Genomic DNA, 22274 nt, shown 5'->3' on the forward strand with positions numbered 1-22274 from the left:
TTGGATTAGGCAAATAAACAGTGAAAAGAGAAGACAAGTTTTGATAGTTTAGAAACACGATGATCAAAGTAGGTAGTATATAAAATGCAGACTGGAAGTCCCCGAAAATGAACCGTGTGGTTCGACTGAAATCCGACGCTTTTCAGATTTGTCTGACAGTCCAACAACGCAACTAGCTGCTCGCCGCACAACCGAACAGAAGAAGCCGCTTGCCCCGATCAAGCGACCGTCAATCCACTGCCGTACCTATCCTAATTCTCAAGTCTCCCTGAGAGACGCAGATCTCCTTCGGACTGCAGTACCTGTGTGTAATTTGGAGACGTACTGCAGTGCAGTAGCAAAATGCTCATCCTTCTTCCAGTTCGTGTACGATGTGGTGTCTTCCTTATTTTTTCGATAAGAGACACCGCCGTAACAACTTGTACTGTCTTCTCTACTAGGGGAAAGCTTCGTTTGGCTCTGGTTTCACACACTGCCCATGGCTGGAGGAGCTGCGCCAACAAGTTCCCATTTCCACCGAGTGTTCAAAACACGCTCCTGTTGCATTAACTCAGCTTACCCTGTTTCTCCGTAGGGTGCAGAAGCTGTTAGATACAGTATTCTCTGACTTACGTCCAGTTGCAACTTAAATTTTGACGATAACATTGACAAACGTGCAGGGAGGATGAGTCAGAGACTGAGGAACAGTTACAAGATGCGGAGGGACTGTCAAGAAACCACTCTGGATATTTTCTGTATGGGATCCTTAGGAGATACTTTCGAAAAAGGTGACTCGTTTCGCGATATGAGAGAGGAACGAATATGATCCATCAACGGCTGTAATCACTAAAAGACGTCTTCATAGGATCCAACGCAACTGTGTGATTAAATGGATAGATCTGATCCCAAATCGCACCCTGCATTTCTATCAGAAAGAGTAACTTTATCATTGACTCTTGTGTGTGCCTGTAGAACTAAGACCGCTTGTTATGCAGGGTGACGCAACATCGTGATCGCGTTTTTAATAGCGCAGTCCTTACGCGGAATGTACGTTGCCAGCAGTAAACTCCTTCACCGGTTAGCTTCAAATGTCGGTTCTCAGTAGTGTTCCTCGAAAAGAGCATCGCCTTCGCTCCAGGGACTCCCATTTGAGTTACCTGGTGAGTGTAATCCGACTGCTGAAAGAAAAGAAAAATTACTCTCCATGCAAAGTGACTCTCAAGATCCGTGGCTCAATTAGCCTACCAATTTTATATCAATGACGTGCCGCCTGGCCGATGGAAGCGATGGGTATGATACCAAGGGTATGATTCTTGACTTGGAGCAATAATCGGGCGTTTTCTTTTTCCGATACGGCGACACCTTTTAATGAAATTTCAGTCTGCCACCTACAGAGGGACAGAAGACCATCGTAATAAAATCGTATATATTACCTAATTGGTACCTAGTATGGATGTGATAATTACAACTTCTCTGTGCTGTTACCGCTCGGTTAGAGGCGCCATGTCACGAATCGTGCGTCCCCTCCCGCAGGAGGTTCCAGTCCGCCCTCGGGCATGGGTGTGAGTGTTGTTCTTAGCATCAGTTAGTCTAAGTAGTGTGTAAGTCTAGGGAGGGATGACCTCAGCAGTTTGGTCCCTTACGAATTCACGCACATTTGAACATCCTGTGCTGTTACCTTTTACGACTTCGTATGTGGCGAGGCAATTGGTTACTTTAAGAGAATTCGCACTCTGTAATGAGCCAAAAATCAATTTAATATTCTAGTTCTTCACGCATGAAGTAACAGACATTAAGGTGATTAGAATAGATTTTTTCCTATGAGATGAAAAAATATTTAAGAGGAAATGTAGCCTATGGCGTACTGTTACAGGATTTTCACAAGTAACGATACTTTACCGATGTGAAAACATATATACGCCCCGAATTCTTGTCTTCGAAAATAGCTTGTATTAAAGACACAAATCTACATTTCGCAAGAGAAATTGGAGATGCTTGGTCAACAACATCGCTGCAACTCATTTGGTAAAGCAGATGTTTTACACTAGGGGCTCTGTGTCGAGGCAGAACTTGTCAGAGTTGCTGCTGTATACATTCGAGTTGCTGCCGACGGCGGGTGGCGCGACCGCAGCTCCTGCCAGTCGGCGGACGGCGCTCTCTTTGCGAAGTTTATGTGGCCGGTCGGATTTTCTTTTCTGGCATGTTTAATTGAAACGTTGTGGTGGAGAAGGGTGTCTGTGCCCTCAAACGTCAGTGCTTACAAGACCTCGCATATATATATAGCGCCACGATACATTTGCGTGGAAATTCCATTACTCGATTTACATCGTGTTTGCATGTGATACTCAAACGTTGAAAATATGTTTTATCACGAAGAAGGATCATCGTAAGGTGGAGGTTAGGGTTTTAAACGATCTACTTGTCTCTTGTAAATTGTTAACCAATTAATTTGATAGCATAGTGCAAATGGGTTCTTTCACTTTATTTTTGATATCGAAATTGTGTCTGCTCTCCCTTGAGGTGAAAACCTGCTTCTTCGTGTTTCGAGCCGTCGGTTCAAACAGACAAACAGAGAATGGCCCCTTGAGGAAGACAGAGGTAGGACGCGAGTGTGGAATTTCCCGATCGACAGAAAGCCGTCACTTGAAACTTCGTTAGACGGCCGCGGTAGCAAAGGACGCCGATATCCGGTCCGTGGTCGGTGGTATTTAGTAACGTGATCTGTAATTCGGACACTGGGCGGTTTTTACCTTCGTCGTTGCGGCCTGGTGGGAGACCCCAAACAGTGGCTACTGCACCGCTCTTCATTCCATTCACGATTTTAGACCACCTTTGCAGGGTCTCACTGTCGGTGCAATATGACTGGTGTGTGTTTCTCGATCTGTACAAAATAGTTTTTCGCTAAAATTCTCGTAATTCGTGCAACTGCGAGAAGTGGCGGGCAGTGCACCGACACCAACAGCAGCAATTTGGCGCGTAAGTTCAGTAAGGACCGATCAGAGGGAGTTCCGTGACGTCAGAGAGACACAAGACAGACTGATGTGAACAATATGGGGCAGAGCAGTGCATCTGCAGAACGTACCGTGACGTCGGGGAGACACGTGAGCTCTTCTTTGTTCGAGTGTTCGGCGACAAGTGTAGGCACGTTGAACGCCGTCCGCCAACCACCTTTGCGGATTTAGAGCCTCTCCAGACTAGCAGTTGTAGGACATCGAAAATTCCAGCCATATTTGTCTTCTGTAGACCAGTGCTTCGAATTTTTTTTGTTCATGATACGTGGTTGGTTTCGAAACATGCCATAAACTCTTACATATAAGTTTGTCCTCACTTTTTTGTCAATGTCCAGACACCAGTTTGCTTCGAAAACTGAAGAAAATTAAAAAAAGTGTTTATCTTCCCTGATTCCAACAGCAAATATAAACTAAGCCCACTCAGCGTTTCCCTGCGTCATCAAGGTCTTCACTAGGCGGGCTGGGAATCGCCATTGCCGTACAGAACAGTGACACGTTGGGTAAAAGCCTTCAACGAAGGTCGGCAAACTGTAGCAGACATGCATCGGGCAGGTCGTCCTAGCGTCTCTGAAGAAAAAGTGCATGCTGTTGCCGCGTTAGTGGACAGTGATCGACGCCATGAGATTCGTGAAATCTCCCACGAAACCGGATTAGCGCATACGACTGTGCTTCGCGTCCTGAAGGAACGCCTGGGCATGCGAAAAATTGCATCACGATGGGTTCCGAGTAACTTGACAGAAATGCAGAAATGGATGCCTTACGACGCTGCTCAGACGCACTTGGAGCGCTATGAGCGCGAAGGAGAGGCTTTCTTACACTGGATCATAACACTGGATGAGATATGGGGCACATCGTACGAGCCAAAATTGAAACGCCAGTCCAACGAATGGCGTCATTATGGGTCGCCACAGAACTCGAAAGTGCGTCAGTGTCTCAGTATGGTGAAAGTTATGGTGATTCTCGTGTGCGACAGTGATGGTGTTATCCTAATGCATTACGTTCCTCCAAGGCGACCGTCAATGCGCATTAATACTGTTCGTTTTTGGAGCATCACCTGCGACCAGCTTTGCGAAAGAAGCAGCGACACTTTCTGCGCAACCCACCCATCATTTTGCACGACAATGCGCGGGCGCATACAGCGCAAGCTGTGGCTGCTCTGTTCGGTCATGGGACTAGGAAATACTGTACTCCCCGGACTTAAGTCCTTGTAACGTTGATTTGATTACGAAGATGAAGAAACCATTTCGAGGCATTCGCTTCAGAACTGTTCCGGAGATTCGACAGGCAGTAGACCGCTCCATTCGCACCATCAACAGAACAGGCTCTGCTAACGGTATACTACGCCTTCCACATCGCTGGCAACGGGCTCTACACAACGCTGGTGACTACTTTCAACGACAGTAACAGGTGCCAACATGTAACTCTTTTGTATCGGTTGTGAATAAATGGTTGTCACTATTTAAGTTCCAAGCCTCAGACAGCGTCTGCTACGGTTACCCTGAGGGGCACCGTGTTAACTTGACCGCCTTTTTCCTTTAATAAATTTGCCAACCGTCAGTATCTTCTGGGATAGTGAATATGTTTTGTGACTGTCATTTCAGTTTTGACCTGTGTTCTGTGTACTTAATGTTTTACACTACAATGAACGAAGTCTGAGGAAAACAATATTTAATTTCAGTAGCTTTTTCCTTCCTAATCATTTACGAATTAATTAATTTTCTTGTGAGTTGGGGATACTTTCGGACGGCAGTGTTCATATAATAAATAACCCAGCGTAAGGGCACTGGTGGGGGCGACAGTTCGTTTGTTAGCATTGTTTAGTCCATTGAGCGAGAGGGTTAACGGTTGTTCTCACGGGGGCAGCAAATATCAGACCAGGTATCTATCATCATCAGTGTTCTGCCAAAAGGCAGGTTTCCACATGGTAGTTCTCCAGGCTGTCCGGTCATCTGCCATCCTCTTCAGGTCTGCATAATTTCCTCTTTCCTTTATGTCGTCTATCATCTTGTATCTCCTTCTTCCTCTCAGTTTTCTTCCACAAACAAATCCTTCCAAAGCATCTGCTAGCAAGCACTCCCTTCTCAATGAATGTCCCAACCAGTTGTTTTTCCTTTCTCTTACAACCTTCAGAGGACATCTTCTCTCACCAACCCTTTCCAACACTCTTTCATTACTCACTCTTTCCATCCAGCTTATTCTCTCCATTCTCCTCCACATCCACATCTCAAATGCCTCTAACCTTTTTTCATCCTCTCGTCTCAGCGTCCATGTGTCTGCCCCATGTATTGCCACACTCCAGACGTTTGCCAAGCCTTTTACTTAGACCTTTACCTAATTTGCCACATAAGACTCTCCTCTTTCTGTTGAATGCCTCCTTCGCTATGGCAATTCGAGTTTTCACCTCATGGTGACATCTCAAGTCCTCAGTTATTGAGTTTTCAAGATATTTAAATGCCCTTACTTGGCTAGTGGTAGATTGTCCTATTTTAATATTGGACAGTCTGCATCTTGTACTGATGACCATACTCTTTTGTTTTTGCTGTATTTATTTGCATCCAATATTCCAAACAAGCTTCATTCATTCATTCACATCTTTCAGCATGTTATTCACTTTTCGTTCACTTTCTGTCACTAAGACCATGTCATCAGAAATGTTATACATTCTCTTTCCGGCAATACATATTCCTTTTTTCCCACCTAAGCCTTTCGGAATAATCTCTTCAAGGTATGCGTTAAACGCGGAGCGGTTCTAGGCGCTTCAGTCGGGAATCGCGCGACCGCTACGGTCACAGGTTCGAATCCTGCCTCCTACATGGATGTGTGTGCTGTCCTTAGGTTAGTTAGGTTTAAGTAGTGCTAAGTTCTAGGGAACTGATGACCTCGGATGTTAAGTCCCATAGTGCTCAGAGCCATTTGAACCCTTTTTTAATGCGTTAAACAACAGTGGGGAAAGGCACCAACCTTGTCCAACACCTCGTCCAATGCTGCCTCCCTCTGACATTTCATTTCTTTTCCTTGAAATGTATCCCAGTTATGTAAGTTGCATTTTATGTCATACGATTTGCAAACCACTGGGGTACTCTGAACATTTCACGAATCTTACATTTTGAATAATTCAACCTTAGTGACACGATGTACCGTTTTTTACAGATCATCCTAACTTTCCTCATAAAATAGCTCTCTTTTTTCTATCTCGAGACCAGTGGGGCATCTACTGGCTTACCGCGTAAAATAATTGTAAAACTGAAAGTAGTCGCGGACACTTTGGAAACATTGGCTCACTTACCATGCATTCAAGAAATAGTCCAATAATTACGACACGATATGAGGTATGAAAATTAATTTAGTCTCGGAATGGTTAACTACGATAGTACCTTTTACTTTGATAGCTAGATGTTGCAAGAAAGTACTGTACGGACAGCGCACATTTAACGTCGATCCCTCAGTTCTGAGGCTCTCGGGTGTATATGTACAGCTAGTTGCCAGAAGAATCTATTAGTGTTCGTGAAGTGAACTTCTCCATGGTGTTGCACTGTTATCCGGGGCTGTGTACACCCTTCCCCTGTCCGGCGGCTGGTGCTGGTGCTGTGACAGGGAGCGTGAAGCAGTGGCGGCCCTCTCTTCCCCCGTAGGCGGAGCTGGCTCACTGGGAATCGGCTCATCCCTAACGAGTTAACGCTGGATTCAGGTCGCGACTCTGCGCACGCGAGTCCATTCCAGGAAAGTGATTGTCCGCAGACCGTTGCTTTAAGACAGGCTGTGTTGTCGCTCCGATACAAACTGTTCCTTCACTGTACGCAGCACACAGTGCTGTAAACGTGTTGACACTTAGCGGGAGGGAGGCTGCACCCTGACAGCGGAAAACAAGCGCTCACCGTAGCACCAGCCGGTGCGTACTTGACACACGGTGGCAGATAACGTTCTGCAGGCGTCCGCCAAACCCAAACCCTTCCATCGGAAAGTCACGGGGTGTAGCGTCATTCGTCACTCCCAAAAACTCGTTTCCAGAGACCCAGTATTGAGTGGCGTGTCCCTTTACAACACAGCGTAGCTTAACACTGACTAGAGAAATGTGTAGCTCACGAGGAGCTGAAATCCACGCACGCTCTCTTCCGCTGACTTGGTGTGAGTTTTTGGGCCACTCTCAGGAACGCTGGACGGTCCCTGTCCGCCAGCGCAACATCGCGGTTTGGCCGTGGTTCGTCCTTCACGTTTGTCCTCCACAGTAACATATCACAAACAGTCGCCTCGGGCAGCTTTGGAAGAGCTGCAATCCACCTGACGGATTCGTGAGACCGAACGAGTGCAAGTCACTAAGTCCACTTGACCGGCTCATTCTGTCGTTACTGCTTCTCTACCGACAACACACTACTTCCCGCCTGCTTCTCGTCACATCTCCAACTCAGTGCTGCATTGCCTAGTGGCGTCCAGGCCCTTCTGATCAAACAGTGTACAATTGACGCTTGCCATACGTTCGGCCCGTTAATGTAGGAGGAGGCTCTTACTCGCTAGCTTGCGGTATAAGAGCCGGTCGAGTGTACCCGCGGACGACACTGGAGGCCACGCGCGACTGCGCAACGCCGAACCTGGGCTCCGGAAATGCCTGCGCTCTGAAGTAAGCGGCGGCAGCCTCGGCAGGCGAGCTGCTCGGCGGCCGCGGCCAGCGCTCGCTCGCTCCCCCCCCCCCGCCGCCCCCCTCCCCCCGCCACCCCTCCTCACCTCCTGCCACGTCCCGGCGAGGCTTTCTTCTCTTTATCGATTGTCATTTCATCCCCCCGCGCTCCATGTGGGTGTGGATGTGTGTAGGAGGGGGGGGGGTGATGCCTTCCAGCGGTACAATCAACCTGCTCTTCAACAAATGGACAATAAAAATAGTGAAAGTGATAAATACAACAAAAAACTCTAGCGGAAATATATGCAATGAATATAAAACTTTTTTAAGGCGAAAAAATGCTATTTTTGACATATATGATGGGTAACTTAAAATGAAATACATTAGGTGCCCATTTAAAACATTCAGAATATGTTGCCGAAAACTAATATGTAAAATAAGCACTTCCCTACACTAGAAATTGAAAGGACCTGCCGCAGGATAGGAAGTTAGCTGTCGAAGGGTAAAAGATTGGCCGGTGAAGAGGGCAGAAATGTGGTTATATGAGGATGGAGAAGTGGTGCATAGAAGCGATGGGGTAGGACAGGCTGTTGCTACAGAAGAGAGGGTGGAGTAGATAGAGGAGTGGTGACACTAATAGTTATTGGGAAAAGGGGAGGAGTAGAAGGGAAAAGAAAAGGGGTAAGGATATGTGGGAAGGAGGAGGACAGGAAGCCCTGAGCAGGTGGACTGGATGGGGCTGACCTATAGCTGGTAGGATGGGTAAACGTTGGGGTGGAGTTCGTGATCTCACAGGAAGAGATGGTTGAAAGTTGTTTGTGAGAGCATGTGGAGGGTGTGTAAGTGGCGGGTTGACAGTTTGTGCTGGTAAAGGGGCATCAGTGTATGAGGATTGGGAAGTAGAGGGGACACGATAGGATTATTGGAGTCGAGTTTGCAGACAGTGTAGATTGTTCGGAGGTGTTCAGCGTTAGTGAGGAGAGGTGGGAATGTGATGAGACGATGAAAGGATCCCTGTTGGGGAAGGTAAACGAATGTGGAAAGTGAGACAGAGTGCACGACCTTTGAGTATCTGGAAGGACTTGTAGAGCGGTGGGTATCTGTTCAACATTTGCATAGCAAAGGATGAAGCAGATTAGAAATTTGTATGTTTGATGGATAGTGGAAGGATGAAGTTCCTAGTTTTAGTAGTTTTAGTCTATTGTGGTTTTTCTGTCGGACAGTTAGTAGGTGGGGTTTCCATGTTACTTACCTGTCGAAGGTTAGTCTAAGGTATTGTAGTATGTTAGTTAGCTGGATGGGATGGCCATGAACAAGGAGGTTGTGGGATGTGTGAATGTAATCTGGTAAACTGACAACACCACCAGAGTTCTGCAGCGGATCTACTTTGGGTGTTTAGGTCTGCAGTAATATTAGTGATGGAAAAGGTACTACTGAAGTGGGTGAGGAAATCATAGGGGGTGGGAGTATTAGGTCAGATGTAAATAGAAGCACAGGTAAATAGTGTTTTTATGTAGAGGTTAAGGATAAGGTGTTCAGTAGGATTACTGAGTAAGGGTTGTGGCTCAATAGGGAAGTTTTTATGGTGGCCAGTTGCAGTTTCCCCTGTGGCTAGGGCGAGGGGTAATCTGTACAATGGCAGAGTGTGTGCGTGAAATGGGATTTGTTCAAGGGAAGGGAGCAAATGTTTTGAATGAGAGGGTAGAGAGTTTTAAATGAGGGTGTTGAGATGAGTGAAAATGTAGTGGACTTGGTTTTGGAAGTAAGTGGCCTTGGTGTTGGGGTGGAAAACACAGCAGGTGGCAAGAGAAATTTGCGGTACGGTATGCAGTCGTTGGAAGAGAGAGATATTTTGGAGGACGATGATGAGCAAATTGACGATGTCCGCAGCAGTGGGAATTGGGCAGAGTGAATTCCTGGGATGGATAAGAGGATCGACAGGCTGGGCGGGTATTGTTAATTCTGGTTTGACACGTGCGGTATAGCCTTGTACTTGGTGGAGTGGGTATCACTGCAGGTGTTGCAGGTGGCGAGGTTGAGACATTGTTTGAGGAAGTGGGAGCACAGGTGGGGGTTTTTTGCAGTCAGAAGTAGCCATTATAAACAAGGCGTATTTGGCAACCCCAATAGTGTGCAGTGGGCTGCACTGCCGGCGCCATCCACCGCCATGCAGTGTCCAGGCGCGCGTGCAGCTGTGTGCCAGGCTCCGCGCTCTGACAAGTCACGCCGTGCAACAGTCCTCAGGCTTTTCAGCCCCTGACGGTCACGCCAGTCACCACTGGGCGCCGTCCTGCTGTGTGTGATGTCCATGTCGTCTTTCAGAAGCACATTTTACATCCGAGGAATACAAACGGTGTCACTGCGTACAACAGTACCAGTGCAAAAGACCAATGCCCCCCCAAAAAAGAAAAAGTCGTGCTGACGAGTCTTCCTTCCTACCAACTGAGATGGCACTGTCATCAGCACATTAGAGCCGTGTAATTTTGAAATGAATGAGTGGGAACAGCAGTGACAAAATTTAAAAACTGAAATCTGTTACAACTGGGGTGTAATTTGGGCACTAACTGACGAAATAAATAGGAATAAGAAATGAAATAACTATAGGCAGGATGACAGGACGAATCATAGGGATGATATTAAAACTGCAGGTGTCTCTGATGAAGATAACAGTAAGATTGAAAGTGTTAAAGAGGTAGTCCTTACTACCTCTTCAACACTTTCAATCTTACTGTTATCTTCATCATTTGAGACACCTGCAGCATCATCAATATACAGTAAGAAGTCAGAAGATGATTCACATGTGGCGCTTAAGAGAATAAATGTATGCTGTAATGGGATGAATGTATGTGTCTTTGGCAACATGAATAAACTGAATTCTTCATTTGTGTAGCCTTAGTATCTGTAGATGTTTTACAAGTCTTGAGGATATTATTGTTCTGTCAGTGTAGCCATGGAACGAAATTTCATCTGGAATTAATAAATTGTTTTGGGTGAAGTGAAATCCAAGCAAGTGGAGGTTCATGTTATTTGTGGGCAGGCAGCAGGGTCTGTGGTTGAAGTTATTTTGTGAATCGCAACATACGTGGAAGGTATATGCTCCAGCTCTTGAGGGGTGTGCAGGCAGTAGGGCTTATGATAACCGACGGCAACTATGAGCAGGCACTTGTTTTTTGTGATGATGTTTCTGTTGTGCAGATAATGTTTGGTGGTGGAAGCTAAGGACGATGCATTGCATGCTAACGAAGTGAAATTATGTTGCTAATTGTATGAGTGAAGAGACTGTGGAGGTACATTACTTTCATAATGGTGATCAACAGTTACAGGTTGGTAACGAGATATTTGCTGGGGACAAAGATTTTAAATTGTTGGGGGCAAGTAGATGTAGGACTTGAAACCTTTTTACATGGGTAGTAAAGAGGGTAATGTTATGAAGGACATCATCTTCACGCCAGTGACTCTTATAAGTTTTTATTTCACTATTGCAATTTCAGCCTTAGGCCATTATCAAGTGCTTCTGAAAAATACAGAATGGTAAAAAAATTATTTTACAGATTCATTATGTATCTCGACATTGTGCCGATTACCAAGACATTTTAAATATGTAGCCATGTAACTTACATATTGTGGCTTTAAGACATGTCAACGTAGTGTAAGCTGACACATTTGTATGTTGTCTTTGCTTTTATTGCATTTCAGTTCCCCATCAGGGCAGGCTGGTAGCAGGATATGCTCTGCTCTTCAGCCAAAAGACATAGCAGGATATGCTCTGCTTTTCAGCCAAAAGACATAGAACATACAATAGAAGACATTTAAAAATAACATAAATGAGAAAATATGGTGTACATAGATACAACAAAGGGGGGAACTTTATGGAAGACAATAGACAAAAAGGGGGTGACTGTAAAATGGAGATATAAAACTGTAAAAAGTAGCTCACACAAAAAACCACACACTGAGGCACTTAAAAGAACACACAGCGAAGTATGACCAGAGCATAAAAGTATCGACAGACGGCGTAGCACATAACACTCACTGACAGTAACACTATGTACAAGTCGAGCACACAATTAAAATCACAGCTCTCGATGCACAGGAGAGCAGCACCAAACTCCTCACTGACGTAGCAAACTGATGAAGATAAGCAAAACACAGGATCAGCCAGGGGCATGGAGATGAGGGAGAAGGGGAGGGAGGGGGGGTAGAGGGGAGATGAGCATGGGCGCGTCGAAGAGGGCTGAGGAGGGAAGGACGTGCGAGGGACACAACTGATGAGGGGGTGCAGGGACTCTGGGGAGGGGGGAAGGAGGAAAATTGGGAGAAGGAGGGGAGAGGGCCCCTGGGGAGGGGAGGGAGCAAGGCCAGGTTACAGTCGAAAGGAAGAGTGGATGTCATGGCGAAGTTCAACATCCAGGAGGGGGAGGTGCTGGAAATTGCCCTGATGAAGGAGATGGAGGGTGTGGAGGTTGGAGACAGGGAGGAATACAGCAATAGAGGCGCGGCAATGGGTGGGGGTTGGTGAGGAAGGAGCAAACCAGGAGGTGGGGGGGGGAATGAAGCCTGTGGGCAGTTTAAGGATGCAGAGACGTTGGAGGAAAAGGAGGAGATGGGGGAAGAGGATGTGGTCATACAGGAGCCGTGTGGGGGAAGGAAGGCAGATACGGTAGGCAAGGCAGAGTGCACGATGTTCGAGGATTTGGAGGGCCTCGTAAAAGTGGGTGGGTGCGGAGATCCGGGCAGTGCTGGCATAACGTAGGATAGGACAGATGAGGGATTTCTAGGTGTGGAGGGTGGTGGAAGGATGCAATCCCCATGTCTGGTCAGACAGGAGTTTCAGGAGGCAGAGGCGGGAATGGGCTTTCTGCTGCATGCTCAGGAAGTGAGGGGTCCAGGTGAGGCGACGGTCGAAAGTGAGGCCAAGGTATCTCAGGGTGGGGCGAGCTGGCTGGGACGACCATAAAGGGTGAGTAGAAGTCACGGAGATGGAAAGAGCGGCTGGTGCGGTCTATGGTGATTGTCAGGGTTTTGGAGGGGTTAATTTGTATGTCGTTGTCAACACATTCGTGACGTTTTACACAGTGAGAGCACACGTATTCAAACATAGTAAAACACCATAATTAGTTAACCCATCACTAGTCACAAATGAATTAGACCACAGCTGCAGGCTACTGTTTGCAGGCTACAAATAACCGTTTTGGCGCATAAACGGATTACAGATGTTGTTTTGACATGTGTGGAGCGCCATTGAGTCCAACGACTGTACTAAGAAGCAAAGAGTATGCCCTCATTGCACAATTATGAAGCCTGCTATAAAATCTTACGTGGCTTATTCTTAAGCAATCATAGATAAACGTTTGGATTACACATCGAATTACATACACAAGGGTTATACATAAAATCTTACGTCAGTTATTTTTAAAACATCATGAATAAACTTGAGGATTATACGTCGAATTACACACATAAGGGTTAAACATCGTTATACGTAACTGTAGGTATTCTTTTTTGCCCACTCTTGCTGTTAAATTTGTACACGAATGTATTGTATTACGTCGTAGGTTTATCGTATTAACACTGTATAACCAAACTGACATAGACAATGAGATGTCACGCAGTACCTCATGTGCTACCAAATCAGTATCACGCTCCCACAGAACCACCCTCGCTCTAGTCCAACACCGCTGGCGTAACATTTTGTCAGCTTTACATGCATTATCAATACATGAACCGATCATCGACATAGCAAACGACAGTAATATGGAAATACAATACAATACGCGTTCTATGTGTCAGGCATATGAAACGTGCTACCGGCATCGAAGAGTAAAATAATACATCGTAAAATAGCGTACAATATTGGTTTGGGGGGAGTTTGTCATTTTATAAAATTCACACCACACTGCATTAATATTAGTCGTTATATAAAATTCATAATACACTGAATTACTACGTTAACCAGAGCCTAAGTCTGAGCTACTATTAGTGTGTGCATCGTAAGATCGAGTAAGAATTATCTAAGAATTGTTTGTTTCTCAAGTCGGTTTGCTCATTTAGAAGACTATCACGATCATTTTTGAGATGCTTGTATATTTCCATGTCTTCTAACACGCTCATAACTCTTCCTTTAGGTACAGCATGTAATATTGTCAGGGCTGTATCGATGTTACTAACATTATGTTTGTTTTCACTTAAGTGTTTGCTAAACGTAGAGGTGTCATTTTCTGTTTGTCTAACATGTTCTTTAAAGCTGTCTGTAAATGTTCTCCCTGTTTGTCCGATGTAATATTTGTCACAAGTGTCACATTCTACTTTATAAACCCCTAATTTTTTGAATTGGCTAGTATTATTGTAATTGTGTATTAATCTGTTAGCTAGGGCGTTATTGGTGTGGAACATAAATTTACAGGGGCTTTCTTAAAAGCCTGCGCAGTTCTATCTGATATTGTGCCTACGTATGGTAAGGTAGCATATTTATTCTTTTTGCGCGAATTGTACTCTCTTTCTAACATAATTTCATTATTTAGGCATGTATTTCCTCTTTTAAGTTTGCGTTCATATAGGTTCTTCACTAATTTGGGTTCGAAGCCGTTGTTAATAGCCACTTTTTGTAGTATCCTTACTTCTTTTTTTTTCGTCCAGTGGTAGGGTACATAATTTATGTGTCATACCGTTGAAGTATGCTAGCTTATGTTGTTTTGGATGGCACAAGTCAATACTCCTAATACAGTCTGTTGTCGTGGGTTTTCGGAAGATTCCAAATCGATCATTTACATTTGTACATAGTTAAAATGTCTTGTATAAGCTGCACAACGTCGAGATATATAATGAATCCGTAAAATAATTTTCCAAATATTCTGTATTTTTCAGCAGCACTTGATAATGGCCTAAGGCCGCAATTGCAATAGTGTAATAAAAGCTTATAACAGTCACTGGCGTGAAGATGATGTCCTTCAAAAAAAAAAATTTAAGACTGTGAATCCCAGCTACAACAAATTTATTCATTGTTTGCCTAGCCACGCATACGGGGTGTTGCTGAACTTTCACGAACGAAGATAAAATTATTAAAGACAACACAATGCATAAAGTTCAATAAACAGTGTGAGAATAACGAAGTTTTTCCTAAATACACGTGGAAATTAAAGCCACCTCCACGGCAGCAAGACGATCTAAAACGGTATGTGAAAAAGTATAGCTCAAAGAACAAATCAGAGACAGCTTTAAACATTAAAAGTGGTTAGGTCAAAAGTTGTATTTAGCATATCTATAATTAGCTAAGAGTGTCTCTGCGTTGCAATTTGATTACCTTATAAGAATTGTAAATGATTATACTCATTATGTTAATGAACAAGTTAGAACAAAGTATTCAAAGAAAATAACTAATTTGATAGCTAAACAACGTAGAACCAAATGTCAAAACGTTGGTAACAGTGAACATAGTAACTTCCAATTTTTCAAAAGAATCGAGAATCTTACCGATATAGTCTTCACGGCTAAAGAATTAAATGTTTTAAATAAGGGATTGAAATTTAACGTCACCAACAGACTATGTACTATCTTGTACGATAAAAAAATTATATCAAATACTGAAGTAACGTTAGATACGGCTAAACTACCTGTAGAAGAAGAAGATAGAAGGAAGTGTAAAGTAGCGAAGATTATACAAAATCAGTTACATAAACAAGATAATAGTGTCTACTTAGAACATGACACCAACAGGGTTATTAGGAATATTAATGATAAACTTAAAATGCAGAATGCATAAAATTGGTTCAGTGTTGTTTTGTTTTCAACTGGTGGCATCAATCTTGTGGTAAACCTGTAAGGGGGCAAAAACTCAAATCTGTTTTCTTTTTTCTAAAAACGGAGTTTTAGTTCATTTTGCTTAAGCTTGTTGATGACAGGGATCAATTAATTAAAATTTTCTGCATTATTTACGTCACAGTTTGACTTCATTTTTGGTTGAAGACCTATAGTCTCCCATTATAGTTCCGTCTACATAAATGGAAGTCTGGACTTAGCTTCCATTCCTGGCGAACAGTATCACCTGTTTGTTTCGCTCTAAGATTTAGTCCGCAATTGTGTCAAGACTGGATAGCAGAGGAGACAGGTTTAGATCTGACATATCCTCGGTACTCGGACGCATTTAACTTTGTGATTCTTGTTTGTTTCTGTCGTCATAGCAACTGGTTGTCAGCAGTGTTTGGAACAGCGGCAATGATCTGAGCTTCGTCATTGTAACGAGCCCGGGAGGTACTTAAGAAGACAGCATAGGTGTTGGGCACAGTGATTTCGTTTGTGCTACGAAAAATATGTAGCAAAATACGACGATATAAGTGACTGAATTGATAAGTTATTATAAAACGACTACATTGAGAACGTAACTATTTTTAAGAAGTTGATTGTGAGACTGTGGTCACGTAATCTTTTTGTTTTCATTAGCCAGACCAGTTGTGCGCATGCACATGCAAAAAACAGAAAATGCTACGAGCATTAGTTTATTAGGATTGAATTTATTCTACATGTTTTTGTTTGCAGACGTGCACTTTGCTTTTGGGATACACAGAAACACACATGTTCAGTTATGTTTGGATAACAGAGTAGAAAATGCCACCCCGTAAGTTAGCTGGGTTACAGTGTGGTAAGATCATTTGAAGTTTTAACTTTTTGTTTAAATATGTTGGAGACAGTTATCACTGTGTTTGGTGCTGCGTGTAAGGAGTAGCAAATGTCAGTACTATTAGGGTAGTCACTATACAATAGAATGCAAACTGTGTAGGTAGATAGGTAGGGGCGCGTCTGGTGGGGGCGGCCAGGTGTGCCACCCGGCTGAGGTGGGCTCGACGCCGCCTGCATAAGGGCTGCGCCTGGCCTCGGGGACGGACACCTGATAGCCGGTGGAGCTACTCTTGTGAGCGATTTGAACTTCCGGTTAGTCAATACTTACACTGACTGAACTTTCAGTTAATTTCCGAGATTATACGCGTTAGGTCACGCGAGGTACCGGTCTGGTTTTCGTCTTTTAAGCGCTCACACAGTCGTTACGTTGATTCGACTTAAAAAAGAGAACGGCAGGAGAGTTGTATGTAATTTAAAAATGGTCCGAGTTGTGAACTTTAATTATTTGTCAGTAAATAATCGTTGCTCCATATTTTGATTGCTGAACATTTGTGACAAATTGTCGACAAGTGTGTTGGGTTGACCCCTAAACAGTAGCGTAGCCAAATCGTAAAAACCCGAGAACACTGTTTTGACAATTTCGATTTAGAATTCATGCAGTCCCATGTGGGGGCTCGAGAGTAAAGTATCGACAAAATTGTAGCATTTTTCTGCAAAAAGCAGCACCGTCGGAAACCGGAAACGGACAGTAAAAGTGCAACCAAATGCTGTATACAATGATTTAATGAATATATAAATAATTTAAATAATTGGAAAGTAGGAGTTCCGACACGATTAATCAGTGCAGGGAAGAGACGGACGCACTGTCTACCCAAAAGTATCCGAACACTTACAAGCAGGCAGATACCAGTAGGGGATGCGTCCGCCCCTGCCCCTCCCACCTTTGTGATGGCTTTACGTCTGCTGGGGAGAGTTTCAGTGAGTTGTCTGAATCTGTGTGGTGGGAGGGCGGACCATTCTCGTCGTTGTTCCGCAGGTGCCGCCATATTGCCAGAAACAGTCACCGCTCCCGCACCGATTCTCTGGTCTGCGCAGTACGCAAAGCTGTAAACTGTACGGATATCCTTCCGCATTGGACGCACAATGAGGAGACGACACCCTAACTGCGAAAACTCCCTCATACTGGGACACCACCCCCTCCCTACGTGGTTGTTGGCATTACACGTAATTGCAGGTACGAGTTCACAGGTTCGTTTAATCCGTGCGATTGTGTCAAAGAGACACTGAAGGGGCGGAACTGGAAGACTCTCGAAGATAGATGTAAACTATCCCGAGAAATTTACCAAATTTTCAAGAACTGGCTTCAAATGGTGACTCTAGGAATATACTACAACCCCGTACGCATCACTTACACAGGGAACGTGAAGATAAGATTGGAACAATTACTGCACGGACAGAGGCGTTCATACAATCATTCCTGCTGCGCTCCATAAGTGAATGGAACAGGAAGAAACCCTTAATAAGTGGCACTATGGGACGTATAGAGGATACGTGCACCTCACAGCGGTATATAGATGTAGACGTAAACGTAAGTTTGTCGAGGCTTTCACCAAACCCAAGCCCTACCACCGCACTGCCACAGGACGGTCCCTCGTCTGCAGCCGCCCCCTGCCGAGTGACGTCGCTCAGCCGCCGCTTACGTCCACTACACAGTTGTGTGGCTTACGAGGAACTACTCCCTCACTGTACGCTACTCTTTTATACGCCATACGCACAGTATTGTGCTACACGGTCTCCTGGTGGCATATCGGAGCTCACAACTGATTCTTTCCGCTGATTTCGCGCGACTTTTTTTTTTTTTTTTTTAATACCTGCCCTCCGCAATTCTGGACGGCCCGTGTCCGTTATTTGACGAGGTCGTGGTCTCGGTTTAGCTGTGCCTTCCTTCGCGTGTACACTTGACAATGGGACGTCTCTAGGAGCTGGCTCAGAAGCATCGAAATGTCCCCGCCGGATGGGTAGGGCCGTCGCCGTGAGAGAGGCAGCTGAGCTGGAGCAGTACGTGGGGTGAGCAGGCAGGCACGCTCCACAGGGGCTGATGGCGCAGTACGTGCGAGTCATACCGCAGGAGAAACGGGCGCCTCACGAGAAACTGTACATTTTGCTGCACTGGAAGTATCGGCTCGCTTTTTATACGTAACTCGTGAAATGTAAAATTTCTAACACGTGAAAATGCGAATACTTTTAGTACTGAGGCACAACTAGAGCATATTGCCATAGCGCCTCACTCACCTGCTGCTGGTTGGCCCGCGCTGCTGCAGACCCCTTGGCGCTCGGCCCGCACGGCAGCGACGTCTGGCTGGCCTGCAACACAATAGCTTCTATCACTTACAAAAATTGGTTATAAAAATTAGAAAATAGCTCACCAAAACCTCACACTTTCTGCCTACACAGATAAATACATTGACGAGAATCCGCATTATATTATTGCCCGTGTCCATAATACAGTCGCAGTAAGTAACTAACACTTTCTCAAGATTTTTCATCGGGAAACTGCATCTCTTTTCTGTTAATAGCATCTTCTATGCCGAGAATGAGCGTTTCACGTCAACCAGTGCTAATAATAGGGACCAAAAATGCATAACGAGATTTCATGTATGCAGTGTCGTTGAAAACTGTTGGGTTCGTTAGAAGATGTTTAGCCGAAGTAATGCTCAGTAGCTCCTCCCGTAGTTTAAGAGCAACGTTCTTAAAGTCTTCCAAATGCTCGCTGTAACATTCCACGGCCTCTAGCCACGTTCCCCTGCGAGTAACTGAGGGTTCTGGTGGAAGTGGTACGTTCGGAATAACTGGATTATTGTGGGTGCATCAATAAAAACCTTTCTGATGGTTGAAACTAGCTTCATTACATGCGGAAATTCGAGACATATCGTCCAAGCTACACGATTAATGGCGTGGGCAAGACATATGATATGGAGCAAGGCTGGATAAAATTCTTTCAACAATTTAACAGCACCAATCACGTATGCGGCTGCATCAGTGTAGAATACAAGTACTTTATTTGCATCTAGACTGTTGGGGAAAAGTAATTTGAGGCCTTCATTAACAAAGTGAGCAGTTGTTTCCTGGTTAGGATTTTTTAGCTCCTTGCTGCAGATCAGATGACGTACAGAGCGAGTGTCAGGATCTGACTTGCCAACAATCAAACTAGCGTCATATCGACCTTGTCTGTCAGTTCTCCCATAGACAGAGATCTACATATATGAATCGCCTATATCTTCCCTTATCCTGCTCAATGTATTTTCACATAAAGTATCTAAATAGTTCCTTATCAGTGTGGAGTCTGATGGGATGCTGCGGTGACAGTATTTCTCTAGAAAACTTTTGAAGTGGCTACTTTCAACTGCATGGGATGATATGTTTCCTGCAACAATGGCTCGGCACAGGTCAAGATGAAATTCGTCTTTGTTTGTTGGATTTGGTTTAGTTACAAACGTTTGTTTCAAGTTTGATTTATTTTTTCAAATTGCCTTAAATTATTGAACACAGGGTTGTCGTAGCGAGATTACAATGTAATCCCAAATCCCCGAAAAATAAATGAAAAACATACCTATTCAAAAATGCAGATAAAAATTCACTTGACGCCTTCCTGAGAGACGATCTCAACTCATTCCAAATTAATAACGTAAGTGTAGACCAGATGTGGCTTAAAATCAAAGAAATAGTATCGGCAGCAATTGAGAGATTTATACCAAATAAATTAACAAACGACGGAGCTGCAGAAACAACGAAACAAAGATGCCAAATTTAAACAGACGCAAAATCCTCAAGATCGGCGATCTTTTACAGAAGCTCCAAAGTTAGCGAAGACTTCAATGCGAGATGCCTATAAAAGTTTCCACAACGAAACGTTGTCTCGAAACCTGACAGGAAATCCAAACAAATTCTGGTCGTATGTGAAGTATGTTAGCGGCAAGAAACAATCAATGCCTTCTCTGCGCGATAGGAATCTAGATACCATCGAAGACAGTGCTGCCAAAGCAGAGTTACTAAATACACCCTTCCGAAATGCCTTCGCAAAAGAATACGAAATAAATATTCCAGAATTCGAATCGAGAACAGCTGCCAACGTGAGTAACGTAGAAGTAAATATCCTCGGAGTAGTGAGGCAACTTAAATCACTTAATAAAAGCAAGTCTTCTGGTCCAGGCTGAATACCAATTAGGTTCCTTTCGGAGTATGCTGATGCGTTAGCTCCATACTTAACAATGAGATACAACCGTTCGCTCGACGAAAGCTCCGTAACCAAAGAGTGGAAAGTTGCACAGGTCACACCAATATTGAAGAAAGGTAGTATGAGTAATCCACTAAATTACAGGCCCATATCGGTAACGTCGATATGTAGCAGGATTTTAGAACATATATTGTGTTCGAACATTATGAACTACCTCAAGAAAACTGACACATAGTCAACATGGGTATAGAAAAGATCGTTCCTGTGAAACACAACTAGCCCTTTATTCACATGAAGTACTGAGTCGTATTGACAAGGGATTTCCGGAAGGCTTTTGACACTGTACCACACAAGCGGCTCGTACTGGAATTGCGTGCTTAAGGAATATCGTCTCAATTATATGACTGGATTTGTGATTTCCTGTCAGAGAGGTCACAGTTCGTAGTAATTGACGGAAAGTCATCGAGTAAAACAGCAGTGATTTCTGGCGTTCCCCAAGGTAGTGTTATAGCTCCTTTGCTGTTCCTTATCTATGTAAACGATTTGGGAGACAATCTGACAGGAAATCAGAAATCCAGTCACATAACTGAGACGATATTCCATAGGAACGCAATTTCAGTACAAGACGCTCGTCTGCTACAGTGTCAAAAGCCTTCCGGAAATCCAGAAATACGGAATCAATTTGAAATCCCTTGTCAGTAGCACTCAACACTTCATATGATTAAAGATCTAGTTGTGTTTCACAAGAACGATGTTTTCTAAATCCGTGTTGACCGTGTGTCAATAAACCGTACTTTTCGAGGTATTCATTATGTTGGAACACAATATATGTTCCAGTATCCTGCTGCATATCGACGTGAATGATATGGGCCTGTAATTTAGTGGATTACTCCTGTTGCCTTTCTTGAATATTCGCGTGACCTGTGAAACGTTCCAGTCTTTGCGTACGGATCTTTCCTCCGCGAGCGGCTGTATGTGATTGTGAGGTAGGGAGCTATTGCATCATCATACCCTGAAATTAATCTAACTGGCGTGTAGCCTCGCTCGGAAGGTTTTATTTTATTTGGTGATTTAAGATGCTTCACTACTCCTTGGATATCTACTTCTACGTTACTCAAGTTGACAGCTGTTCTTGATTCGAATCCTTGAATATTTACTTCGTCTTCTTTTCTGAAGGCATTTCGGAAGGGTGTGTTTAGTAGCTCTGCTTTGGCAGCACTGTCTTCGATAGTATCTCTATAGTTATCGTCAGAGAAGGCATTGATTGTTTGTTGCCGCTAACATACTTCACAGACGACCAGAACCTCTTTTGATTTTCTGCCAGGTTTTGAGACAAACTGTTATAGTATCTCGCATTGAAGTCTTCGCTAAATTTGGAGCTTCTGTAAAAGATCGCCGATCTTGGAGGTTTTGCTTTCTTTTAAATTTGGCATTCTTTTTTCGTTGTTTCTGCAACAGTTTTCTGAACCGTTTTGTGTACCAAGAGGGAATCAGCTCCTTCGTTCGTAAATTTATTTTGCAAAAATCGCTCAGTTGTTATCGAAACTATTTCTTTGAATTCAAGATATATCTGATCTACATTTGCCGGTACATTGTTAATTTGGAAGGAGTGGAGATTTTCTCTCTGGAAGGCACAAGCGAATTTTTATCTGCTTCATTTAACAGGTGTATTTTTCGTTTATTTTTGGAGAAATGGGGTGTTACACTATTCAGTCTCGCTGCGAACACCCTGTGTTCATTTACTCTTCCCGTGGCTCATGAACTAAGTACTTGAAGTAATTTCCAAAGAATGCGTTCAGCGTAATTTCGGATGATGTTTTATGCA

At 44.0% G+C, this 22274-nt stretch overlaps 1 protein-coding gene across 4 annotated transcripts in view; it reads right to left on the reverse strand.

The window, feature by feature from the left end:
- Window positions 1–22274, reverse strand: part of LOC124788346 (NAD(+) hydrolase sarm1) — an 894874-nt gene that overhangs the window by 631977 nt on the left and 240623 nt on the right. For all 4 annotated transcript variants that reach the window (XM_047255633.1, XM_047255619.1, XM_047255610.1 and 1 more), the window contains exon 2: window positions 18508–18579. In XM_047255633.1, coding sequence (XP_047111589.1) covers window positions 18508–18579 — 72 coding nt within the window. The remainder of the gene's footprint in view (window positions 1–18507; window positions 18580–22274) is intronic.

This window comes from Schistocerca piceifrons, chromosome 1 (genome assembly GCF_021461385.2).
Source record: "Schistocerca piceifrons isolate TAMUIC-IGC-003096 chromosome 1, iqSchPice1.1, whole genome shotgun sequence".
Taxonomy (NCBI): domain Eukaryota; kingdom Metazoa; phylum Arthropoda; class Insecta; order Orthoptera; family Acrididae; genus Schistocerca; species Schistocerca piceifrons.